The following is a 12,753-nucleotide window of genomic DNA, read 5'->3' on the forward strand; positions in this document are numbered from 1 at the left end:
CTTTCCCTGCCCAATCTCTGACAAAACGCCTGTAATATGCAATTAAAAATGTAAAAAGAAAAATTACATAGATAAGCTAAAGAGTCCAGAATGACCCCAGTGTTTCTACTGTTCGCATAGATATTAAACGACATTTGTACAGCATCAACTGGCTCTCCAGTGACAGAAACAAGAGACACTTCTCTTCCCACCACTATAGTCCAAGCCAAAGACTCCACAAGACCTTGGTTAAATATTCCTGAAACTAAAGAGTGGAAAAAAGTTAACCAGGGATTACAGAACAAACAGCAAAAAGCCAGCTTCCTGAAAGCCTTTTTTGCATGAGGCGTTCTCCTTGAGGCTTCACATTTAGACAGTAAAACACAACCCTGTCCTGCTTCAAGCCATGTTGGTACCATTGGGGTACAGACAGATCAATGTTCATCCCATGGGAAATTCCTGAACTTAATTTTGTTCCAAAGAAGGACAAACAGCCACAAGAGAGATTTTTCTGTGACCTACACAGCTCTGAAAGCTGTGGAGCCGAAACACTTCATTTGGGTTGCTGAAATGTAGTTTTCCATTTGTGTTAAGGCTAACTCAGAGGCTGCATGCGAGGCGCCGGGTGGTGTGCCCCGCTGTGCCCTCTCCTCTTTTCCCCAGCAGCACTCCCACCCCAAGGCAGGGATTTGCAGGATAACTGCACACTGAGAGCACACAGAGCCATAGCCACCCACCAGGGCACATGGCACAGATACATTCCTTGCTCTCCAAAGCGGGGAGTTTCAGAACTTCTTGTTGTCCCTGGGCTTCTCCTGCCTTCTGTTCTCCAATTTATTTTTCTCGTGCTTCCCTTGCAAACGCCAAGCTTTTCCAGTTAACCTTCCCAAGGATGCGGTAGCTGAACCCTGCGCTGGGGACAGAGCTGCCTCCTCAGTAGGAGCAGGGCTGGTTCTTTCGCCCACTCAGGCAGTAACCTTCTCTAGCTCCTGTGTGGGGTGGAAATGCTGCAGGTGGGGCCCCATGCAATGGTGAGAAGGACCCTGGAAGGCATTTTGTGCCCACAACATCGCACAGGGTAAAGCCATATCCTCTGAGCAAATGGATGGGGAGCACAGGTTGTAGCAGCAGCTGACGAGAGCTGGGACTTCTCATGCCCTTAAGTACCTCAGTCACGTGGCCAATGCAGTGCAAAATTATAATCTAATGCAGCCACGAGTATTCTGTTCGGAGCATCCTCCATATGTTAATTATTAATAATACAGTCATGAGAAAAGTTCCTGTTCCAGCTCTCTATTAAATAGGATTTACACAGCCATCTGGTGTCCTGTTTAATTCCTCTTTTTTTTTTTTTTCTCCCCAAACCCAGTTTGTGTGTCTAACTGTTAATTAAATTAAAACTCACGAAAGAGAAAGGTGCCCTGGCTTTGTGACGGCGATGAACTGAGCTGCTGAGAAAACAGAGGTGGGCACTCAACATTTGCAATTAAAAGAATACAGCAATGATAATTCTGACATTGGGAAAGAAAGAGAATGAATGTCACCTCCTACAGAGAAGCAGCAGCTTTAGACCTAAAGGTAAATGTCGACACAGAAGCCCGCTGCCAACATTAGAGGATGACAAGAGAGAAGCGTAGCAGTGCAGGCCAGAAGGAGAACAGAAAATACGAAGGGCTCTGTAAAGCTGCTACACACCAGTAAAATGGGTTTGTTGTGGTGCATCAAAACCTGCATTTCCTCACTGTTGGCTGTCCAAGGGAAGAGGCCACGACAGAGTTGTCGCAGCTGCTGTACTTATGCCTCTGACGGGTAGAAATCACACCCTGGCTTAACTAGAAATGAGTTCACACACAGGGAAGACCTGAGCTACCTTTATATGTTCAAGTATCTGACTGAAAACAAAATTCTTTAATTGTTTCAAGAAAAGAAAAGACATTCAGCAATTTTCAGCCAAGAAGACGAAGTAAACTCTCACTTAGATGTTGTAAGCCTGCATGAAGAACAGCTGAGAGTACCTTGAGCTGAGAGCTCAAGAAGCTGAAGATCAGTTTTGGTTTTTTTCCTTGGGACCAGAACTCAAATTTAACAACTCAATCCACTTTTGGCTATAGCCCACTGGAAACACGCAACCTAAATAATTCCTGTTTTACCTTAAGGCTGCTTTAAATGTTGTCATTTCCACGAGTAGCTGCTGGACTCCACCATGGGGTTTGCTCTCACGCTGCAACAGTTCCCCAGCCCTCTCCTACAATATGCAGAGAAACCACCTGAACAGCAGCATCAGCAGGGTGCTCTGGTGCTCCTCCTGCACCCAACCTTTCTCCACCTTTTGCCCAAGGCCCCGCACAGCTGGAGGAGGAAGAAATTGCTGGAGAATGCAAGTGGGAAGCAGAGCTAAATAATATCAGGGGAGACAACAGCACATTTGCAACAATCCCATAACATGGGCTAGAAGTCCATTTCTTGGAAAGAATCCAGGACTTGGTAAATGCTCAAGTGTTTGCACATTGCTTGTTTTGCTCTTGACAAACTGTTCCCATTGGAATAATTTTCAAGGAATCATTAAGACAGCTGATTTGAAGGGAGAAATGACTGTGGAGGGGACATTTGAGTGCAGTTTTCCAAGAATCCTGGGGTACAGAGTGATTATTTTGTTCTTTCAGGAAGGATAGAGAATTAGAGTAGCACAGCGTTTTTAAAGACCACTTGGTAAACCTACCGTAATTTTAGCTTTCTCCTTGCTGTGAAATATGTACAAGCAGAGTTTCTTAATTCTTCAGTGACCTTCTATATAAAGTTCTTCAATTATAGCAGAGCCTTACACTTGCCTTCTTGCCAACATCTCCTATATGCTAGTAGCAGGCTTTGCAGTAAAAAAGGAAAAAGAAAGGGACAGACAGAGTCTGGAACTCTTGATGCTTTCTTGAATGACTTTCCAGGATTCATCTCAGATTTTATAAATTAGGAAAGAAAGATAACGGTCAATAAAACTGCGTCCTTCCAGTTGAACAGAGCGCTGCTTTTCTGGAGTAGCAAAGGAGAAGCTGGTAGACCAGCTGCTGCTATTAAAGAAAAATACCGTTCCTAGACACTGTGGCTGTAGTGACTGCACTCTATGAGGTCGATGAAGTGGAAGAGAAATTTAAAAGAACAAGGAGGAATTTAAAAGTTTGTGTGAAGGCCTGATGAGGCTCTACAGATGCAATTGCTCTCCTGCTTGAGGATGGGAGCCCTTGAGATCCTTCCCAGACTCTGGAAATAAAAGTGTGATAAAACGCAGACTGCACCAGCAGCTGTAAAATTAAAATCATGGATATTGAATAATAAGTTTTAATATAAATCGTTCTCTGCAAAGTTCCATCAAAGAAAGCCTACTGTAGGCACTTAGATTACTAATACGGAAATGTGAATTCAGAAGCTAATGGGAGAAATAGATTTTTTTAAAATATCAAATATTTCTTAAAATTTCGGATACAAATGCAAATATTTAGTCTGGATACTAACCTAATGAAAAAAATAAAAAGCATAACAACTCATGGCTCTTGTTTTATTTTCTCAGACCACTCCAAAGTCCCTAAAGTTGTTGTTCATGGGAAAGAACGAACACAAAATACTTCAGGAGTCCTATACTCATTTAAGTGACAACATCCTTATTTCTCCAGCTCATCTAGAGCTTGCTGGGCTGGAGAATGCAAAACTGACCTTCTGAATGTTGATGCTAATGGTAGAGGGGAGCTAACGGGGTGCAGGGGTGGCAGGCCCAGCTGGAGCCCCTTCATCAGCCCTACCCTGCCTAACTAAACTTCCAGGCCAAAAAAAAATAATGACAAACACAGCTATTTCTGGGCCATTCCAGTCCCAGGGTGTAGATAAAAAGCTGTAAAGGTCTCCACATCCCAGGGGCTGTTTCTGGGTGAGTTACAGCCACCCACGTCTTCAGCACGTGGGCTTGGCTGGGCAGGCAGCACCATCAGACCAAGCGATGGGGCTTGGGGGGTTGAGCGCCGTGGGTGGGAAGAGGCCGGGTGTGCCTGCCTTGGTCTGCCCTTCTCGCCTGGAGCGCCATGTGCCATCCCGCTTACACCCATGAGTCACTGCGTTAGCTTTGAAAAAGTGACTTGAAATGTACAGAATCTGACCGAGAATTAACTTATTAAATAGGTATAATAATTCACCCTCCATCCCACCCCTCTCTATTAGAGGATTTTCTTAAAATGAAAATAGATTTCAAAGCACAGGGTTTGTATACATGAGCCTAAATGTCTCTCAGATGGATAAAAAACTTGTACCTGAAATGTATTGCCTCTTAAGGAAATCATTACTGCGTTACTATAACACAACCTCTTTGTTCAGCAAGTGTGATGAATATCTGCCCATTACCATAAGTCACTGCCAATAACCAAAGCCATTTATCTGAATGTGTGTCTGCCTCCCACAAATGGAACTGTCTTACCTCGAGTTCGCAGTTCAGTGTTCATCTTACACATAGACATATACTGCCTGCTGAAAAGAATATTCCGAGAAGCGCTAACTTGAGAGCCAACAGGAGGTTGACGAATGCTCGTGTTTACATTCTGTAATTAGTTTAACAGTTAATATCCATGAGCAACAAGTTGCTGTGACCCAGAAAGGATGCTCAGCTTCCCTGGGCATAGGAAGATCTTCATACATAAAAAGATCACCTGTGTATGACCTACCACAGATGCTTTTGGTCAGAGATCATGCGTTATGAACAAGGTGTACATCTAGACAGGGTAAGAAGTGGAGGAAATGTTCCTCTGAAGCCAGCTAAGCCAGGATGAGGGTGCTCAAAGCAGCACAACTACTAACAGCAATTTGGCTCTGGCTAATCATCTCAGTATCTAAAGGATGACAGATATTCAGAAGAATAAACAAGCGAAACAGTGCAGAAGGCAACATACATTGAACAGGCTCAAGGTTCTGACCAACTTCATGACAATCTCAGACCACAGGCCATTGGGGACTATTCCTTGATGAGGTGCTGTCAGTGTCTTTTAGATGAGTCCATTTTCTGAAAGAGCACCAGAGCAAGCTTGGCCTCCTGTTACCAAAGCAACAACATCAATAACTAAATTTGATCCAGCTTTTTTAAAGTCATCTACCTAAGAGGGAACTGAGATGTTATGCTCAGTTTTGGTGGTGGAAAGATGCAGCAACACAACATCCTAGGAGGAAATGTTTGGTTCCATACCATGCGCTCCTGCATGAAAGCAATTCATTTCAGATAAGAGATTTGAGATTCTCTTTAATTAATGGCTTTCATAACAGAAAAAGACCTTCTCTGGCCAGCAATGCAGTCAAGAGGCAAACTGAAGCAGGTGGTGGGTTTGGGAGGGGAAAGGGAGAGCAGATGTGAGCTTGAAAATTTGGAACGCTCTCCAAGTCCCATAGCAGAAGCCCAGTTTCCATCAATGCATATTGTAGGAGCAATTAATTGGGACCACCCAGGCCTAGGATTTGCCAGAATCAAATTTTCCATTCACTGAACGTACTTCCGTAAAGCTGAATGTTTGTTTAAGATACTTTAAAAAGTCATTCAGTCTTCACGTTTTTCCCTTAAAATATACATTTGCCTTCTGTTTTGTAGCTTTGGTGGATATCTGAATTAGAATATGAATCTGGAGCTTTAGCAGAGTGGAAGCTGGGAATCTATCACTTCTTATCAACGTTTCTCTACTTTCACATGCTTTCAAAAAAAAAAAAAGATTGCAAGTAATTTTTGAGGTTTTGATCTAATTCTGAATAAAAATTACACCTTTCTTTAAAATTTAAATTCCAGTTTCCCCCACACTGCAGTAAAGGGTCTTGGCTATGACAAAATTGCTACTTTTTGTATATGTTCTTACTGTAATATTACGGAAAAAGTAACATTTTTGATGGTTACAAGTGGCTTTGGAAACTAAACCAAGGTGTGAATCAGAGCTAAGAGGTCAGGGAGCATTTGTGAGCAGGCAGGTGAGTCTGGAGGCTTGCTCTGCTGCCTTCCATCAGGCTGCAGGTCCAGCTATTTCCTCAGCCTACGCAGAAGATCTAGCTTGAAGGACAGACAGATGGTTGGGAAATGGTGAGGAGCTCGATTAAATTCTCTGCTTTTATAATTTGTGGCCAAAGATGCCACAGCATCTGCTAGGTTTATGCCTTGCCTTCATGTAAATCACGGTGAAGGAAGGAAGAGCCTCCGTTTGGTGTGGTAACAACTTCTGTTCCCTGCTGAAGTCTTCACAGATTCACAGTCATGACCTGGATACAAAGCACTGTGCGCTATGGGCAGACCCTTGTGCCATCTATACATTCATGTCTATCACTTGAAAATAAAGCCATACCTGCCGTAACGCATCCTTTGCAAACATCCTTCTCCACACTAAAGTATGCGAGAAAATGCAAATCATGCCATAAAGTGCTACAATTCCTGGCCCCATGGAAATCTATCTTGCATTTATTATTGTCCAGTGACATGGAGGAAGCATACTTTAGATGTGAAGATGTACCCACCAGAGACCCAAAGAAATAGCTTACCTTTTTGACCTCGTATTTTATAGCAAGTTTAATCCTGCTCAGACTTGGCCGGTGGTGCTCAGGGCACAGATGTATGTTCACATCTCCGTTGAGAATCGCCTCCACTTCTTCTGTGTCTCTGCACAGGTCCAGCACTCCCACGACGAAGTCCTTGCATTGCATAGATAGCTTCCTATAGTCATTCTAAAGGAAAAGAGAAAAACACGAGTTATTTAACTGTGTACTTGAAAGCACACCTCAAACAAACAAACAAACCAGCAGGGAGCAATTGTGAGCAAGGTCACTTCTGCAAAACTACGGGCTGGAGTAGTGAGAAAGCATTGATTTCACCCAGGACATAGCTAGCTTTTCACAAATATACATTAACTACTCCAGAATTAATTAGCATGGTTTAATCAGCAACATAGTTTACCTTACATAGAGCATGCTTTACAGAACAACAAGTACATTTATAGGGAATTGCTGATTTTAAGTAATGGCTTGACCACTCCTCACTGTCTGGCCTACACCCTAGGAATGTGAAAAGGTGGCCAAACAAAGGTCCTACTAATGGGTTGGAATTTACAGCAAATTTTACAATTCAGATTCTGCAGTACCAATTCCTTCTTCAGTAACTTTCAAGGAGGTTCAAGCTAGTATGACAAGCAGTAGCATCACACACAGATGTGCTCAACTGAATTATACAGCTGTAATACCAATTCCAGTTTCAAATTTATTACCTGACAATCTGGTTAAACCGTCCCAGAAGAGCATCCAGAGGATAATTTTTGTCATAACACTTCTCCAGGAAATAGGACTTCAGAAACTCAACGTGATTTCCCATGCAATAATTTCACCTTGCAAACCCAAATTACACTTGTGGGAAAAGTGATAGCATGTAGCTGACTTAAGAGAGGGCTGGAAGAGCCATTTCACTGCCTTAAATTAAATTGTGATTGATTTTCACATGCTGACACTTAAAAAATGAGGAAAATGCCACCACCTGAGTAAATGCAGTAAATTAGAACACAATTAAGGCTACCATTAATATCCTAATAAAATGGTGATATTAAAGAGTCGATGCAACAAATAGAAATAATAAGCATGAGACAAGCTCTTACTGACTTGAGAGATCTTTTCAAATTAGGTTTGATGAGTTAATTAAATTCAGCAGCTTATCTAATTAAGCAAGCAGTCAAGAAAAGAAGATAGTTAAACCTGGCTTTGATGAACTGATAGGAGTAGCCTGGCTTTGTACTCCCATATTTTCTAAATTATTAATTCTAGCATTTACACATAGCAACATATTAGCCTTCCTTGTTAGGCAAAGATCTCAAAGCACTGTACAAACATTCATTAATTAGGTAGAACAGCACTGTCTAAAATACAGTGGTGTTAGAGGTGACTCAATTTCTTTGGACAGTTTTTCCCCTTCAGGACTGAGATGCTCTTGGTAATGAATGTTTCTTAAAGAAGTTGGTTTAATGACTTGGTCACAGGTTTGAGGCTGCCTCTAATGCGTGCGTGCCCCAGCTCTGCTTGCTATGCTGTCCGTATGCTGAGGGCTCTGAAGAGCCATTTCACTCAGCACAGAACAATTCAAACAGTCCCAGGGAACCAGAAATCCCTTCAGGGCTGGGATGGGAGCATTCTCACGGAAACGGGAGGTGCCATTTTTGATAGTAGGCGTTTAGGAGAAGGGGCTGGGGAATAGCCTGTATTTTAGAGGTGAGACCTTCTGCAAGGTGGAGCTTGTATGTTTACATCCTCTTACCTATCAAAAAGGTTGAAACCTGGGTTTCCCTTTTCCTCCTTGAGGGCTGTAATTAGACCGCATGTTCTAACTGGGATGCTCATAAATGGAGATCAGCAGGAACTTCAGACCTTCATTAAAAGGAGCCATAATGCAACCATGAGCAGATGTTTCTCTCCAGTAGAGCAGGTGCCTGCCCCATTGCAGAAGCTGGGGCACTGAGACTTCTACAAATGTGCCAGTTTAGTGCACTAAGATTTGAGATGTCCTCAAGGTTCAGGCAGAAAATGATTGCACATTTGCACCTAACCCTAGTACCTAAGTATTTTGTGGAGATAGGGTTTGTAGAGTGAATGTTATCAAATATGGGGTGAAGTAAGGTCTGAAATGTAAATGAAAGACAGATTGTACTTTCCGGATTTAAAGCGCTCCTCTCTGATCAATACCGTGCTTTAATCTTCACCACATCAAGATGAATTTCAATAAATAGAAAGCTTGTCTGTCCACTGAGAGAATAGATGCCCAAACAGAAACATCAGCCTGGAAATAACTGCAGGAATTGTGAAGGACAGCAAACATAGATAGATCTGAAAATAGATGTAGGCTGGGCATGAAACACCTAGCTGCCACAGGTAGCGGGGGCACAGAATTAGCCCAGGAGGATTAAAAAAAAAAAACAAGGGTGAGAATTCTGCCAAGCTTTAATACCATTCTCCATATACTGTTTACAGAGTTCACACGCTTATCTCTTAGTCAGCACATTTTAGGTAATTCTCATCACCATGTCCACATCACCTGAACAACTAGTAGGTATCAGCCCAGATTATTTTTCCTCCTCTGCTTTCTTTATGGAAAGCAGTTTAGTTAGAAACTAGGAAAGTGCTTCTAAAGCAACTGTAAATGGCAGGCTCCCAGCTGGCAAACTCCATCAAGACCCAACTTTATTCACATCTCCAAGCCTAATGTTTTTGCTGGTTCTGTACATTTGCAGAGACTATGAATGATTTTTCTGTTCAAAATTATTTACTCCAATTTTTAAGTAGACCCAAGCAGCAAAAACCAAAATCTACCCAAGATAAAGGCTCTATCATGAAGAAAAGAAAAGGCAAAAGAAAAGGCAAAGAAAAAAGAAAAAAGGAAAAAGAAGAAAGAAAAAAGAAAAAAAGAAGAAGTGCCTTCTAGCCAATCTGGCCAGGCAGGATTGCAGCTGACTGCTCTCGGGAGACATTGCTCATGTGTTAAGACAAGCCTCAATGATCACTGAACCTGCTGTGCCTTCCGATGATCCCTTTTACAAAAGCATTTGTCATCTTTGTCCTGGCTTCCTTAATGCTCACAATCAGCACAGAAAATCCTGTTCAGTCTGGCGGTGAGAACACAGCCACTCTCCTATGTCAGTGCCTTTCCCTTTGCAAGCACAGGTTACTGAAAGTATCTTTACTAAAAACCAAGATTAGCAGGAGACTGACAGCCAAGCTTCTCCCGACCCTGGTGTGCAAAGCGTAGCTTTGATGACGCATGCAGAGATTACCTGCATATAAAATACTGAATTCCAAGTCGTGACGCATGGTAAAAAACTCAAGGAAGCCAAGAAGATTTGCAAGCAGCATGCAGACTGTATTGGTGTATGTGCCGGTGCTGTACGAATTGCCTGTTTTTCACACGTTTGGAAGCATCTGAGATCCTGCATGCCCTGTACAAAGGCGTGCTCTGACCCCGGGGGCTCGCCTTCGTGCGGGACAGAAGGCTGCAGCCCAGGGCAAGGGTTAGTGAGAGGTGGATGAGTCAGGAAGAAGAGGTGAAGGAGAACCAGAATGCATTTCCAGTTATTTTTTTGTTACACCAAGGTTTTTGAAGATCAGAGCCTTGAGGACTCCTGGTGGCTCTGCCAGGAGACAGAGGGGCAGACGGCCATGGCACCTCGGGGTGCAAAGGGCCAGTCCCCACTTCACCACTGCCTCTGTAAGCCGGGTTTGACCCCTAAACCTGGCACTTCATGGCCTTTCTGGTCTAAATAATTTTCTGGGGGAAACCAGCCTGGTTGCAAGCCCAGCCAGGCGGTGGGCTGCAGGTGGGGTCCTCCCTCCCACCGCAGCAAGGAACTCCCACGGCCACGGCACCTCGGGGTGCAAAGGGCCAGTCCCCACTTCACCACTGCCTCTGTAAGCCGGGTTTGACCCCTAAACCTGGCACTTCATGGCCTTTCTGGTCTAAATAATTTTCTGGGGGAAACCAGCCTGGTTGCAAGCCCAGCCAGGCGGTGGGCTGCAGGTGGGGTCCTCCCTCCCACCGCAGCAAGGAACTCCCAGGTGGAGACACAAAAGCCAGCTCCGTCCTCCTGGCAGCGCTGCACAAGCAGACACAGGCAGGGACAGTAACCCAAACCTTCCCGAGCACTCCAGTTAGCTACCACATTATCCAAGTCTGAGGAGTAGGAGTTTCATAAAACGGACGGATCTTTACAGTAATGAAACCCACAAATCATCCATGAGGGATGCTGGGGCCTCATCCTGACAAGCTGAGCGCTGTCAGGCCTCAGGGAGGAAGATGAAGGATACAACTGAGCACGCAAGAGAGCCGGCCTGCTTCAAATAACACATGGAACAGTATTTTATTTCCTATAGAGGCAGCGAGCAGAGAAGGAGCAGGATAATGCTTGAGGATGTTACAATATCATTCTTTAAAAACTAGAACATAATAAAAGGATTCCAAATTAGTCATTTCCTGCTTCTTCTAACACTGTTGTGCATGCGGAGTTAAAAATGTCTAATTTTGCTGTTTTGAAAAGGCTGATGGTACTTGTCATTCGCTGCAATTTCTCCGAGTACCCTATTATTATCTGTTGATGATGTTCTAAATGAATTCTGCCGTGTCTCCACATCTGTTCAAAACCACCCGGATTTCTTCAGAAAAGAGCTGTTTCAGGTCAGAGGGATACAGTCTGAGTAAAAAGTTAAATGAAATGATAAAAAGCAAGACCAGCAACCTATCTTGGCTGGTTAATGAAAAAAATACCTATTTCAAAAGCAATCAGAGTGGAGGATTGAAAGGGAACAACTTCATCCCCGGGAGCCCACCTCTGAGGTGCCAGCACTGCGCTTTGGGTGGCCCACGGAGAAGCCCGGCCTCGGTGCTGCAGCACGGCGGGCAGGTCCGAGATGTGCTGAACCCCTCAGCGCAGACGAGCTTCCACCAGCAACGGAGCTGGGGCCGATGGTTCAGGACCTAAGAGGACCAAACGGCTTTGTATGCCACCACAGACATCCCCCAGCCCCCTCAAAATTGCTTCTGAGCCTTCTGCCTTCCCAGCCCAGATCCAGGAGGACACTGGGGTTTATGTTTACACCCCACTGGTGCCAATAAAATCCTGGCAAGCCTGTGTTTCAGTGCATTGAAGCCATCTTGTGGGCTTCAGGAATTTCAAAGATGGGATGAGTTTGTCGATCAGCTTGCAGGTTTTTTGGTTGTAATTGCTGGAGATTATTCCCTGCAGGGTTGTTACTGGAATGGGACCACAGACAGGTTCCACACAGGATGGTTCATGACAGACAAATACAGAACAACCTGTACAAGTGCAGTATTTGTGAAAATCACTCTATATGTCACCATTTAGGACATTTAATTAAATTCACTCTGATAATTGCTTCCAAATGACATCTGAGAAGAGCAGGACAGGAACCACAACCCACCAGTAGATATTGTAAGCAGATAATTCCAAGTTTCACAGGTTTTACTGCTGTCCTGTCTACAACTGCTTGTTCTGTTTGCCTATATTAAAGCTTCAGGGTCAGACTTCTGCTCAGAAGAGCCAGTATCACAGATGAGTTTCCCTTTGAATATATAACCGTATATCTGGCTCAGTGTGATTTAATCTACAGACCTTCTTCTAGGGAAAAAAAAAAAAAAATCAACCTAATGTTGTTTATCAATACACACGTTTTTTGCCAAATAAAAGGAGAAAAAGGAGAGCAGACACAGGGTGACAGTTGTCTATCAAAGCCGCCATTTCTCAAGGGCTCTGTCCATGGCATATTTTGTGTCTTGTAAACCTGCTCCACTGGAATTTGAGGTTTTCCACACAAATCCAAGACTTCTGGGAGCATCCAGCATCTGTGACTGGGGCTACCATAGCACCAGGAAGCCTCCGCGTACCCTCGGTGCGGCTGCAGATTCACTGCGTGGCCCAGATCTGCCGAATGCCACCTCTGGCGGTGAGCGGTGCGGGAGCCGTGTGCTCGCAGTACATCTGGTATTCCCGGGTGCCAGTAAATCTGCTGTGCAAATGAAAGCTGTAGGCATGCTGCACAGAGCCTCTCTTTACGTTCCCTTGAAGCTCTTGGCTCTTTGTGTTTTATCTGCATCACATATACACATCTATCATGGAGAGAAATATTGCATTGCTTAGGTTATCGTTTTGAGGAGAAGCAGCAGAGAAGAAATAAACCAGAGAAGTAATTCTGTAAAAATGAACAGAAAACTCCCTCAAGTAAAAATGCTTGTAGAAA

At 43.9% G+C, this 12,753-nt stretch overlaps 1 protein-coding gene across 2 annotated transcripts in view; it reads right to left on the bottom strand.

Annotated features, from left to right (window-relative positions):
• TRPC7 (transient receptor potential cation channel subfamily C member 7) overlaps window positions 1-12,753 on the bottom strand; it is a 76,659-nt gene that overhangs the window by 44,678 nt on the left and 19,228 nt on the right. For both annotated transcript variants that reach the window (XM_035897157.1, XM_035897159.1), the window contains exon 2: window positions 6,517-6,699. In XM_035897157.1, coding sequence (XP_035753050.1) covers window positions 6,517-6,699 — 183 coding nt within the window. The remainder of the gene's footprint in view (window positions 1-6,516; window positions 6,700-12,753) is intronic.

The sequence above is a fragment of the Egretta garzetta genome, unplaced genomic scaffold (genome assembly GCF_000687185.1).
Source record: "Egretta garzetta isolate BGI_Z169 unplaced genomic scaffold, ASM68718v1 scaffold147, whole genome shotgun sequence".
Lineage (NCBI taxonomy): Eukaryota > Metazoa > Chordata > Aves > Pelecaniformes > Ardeidae > Egretta > Egretta garzetta.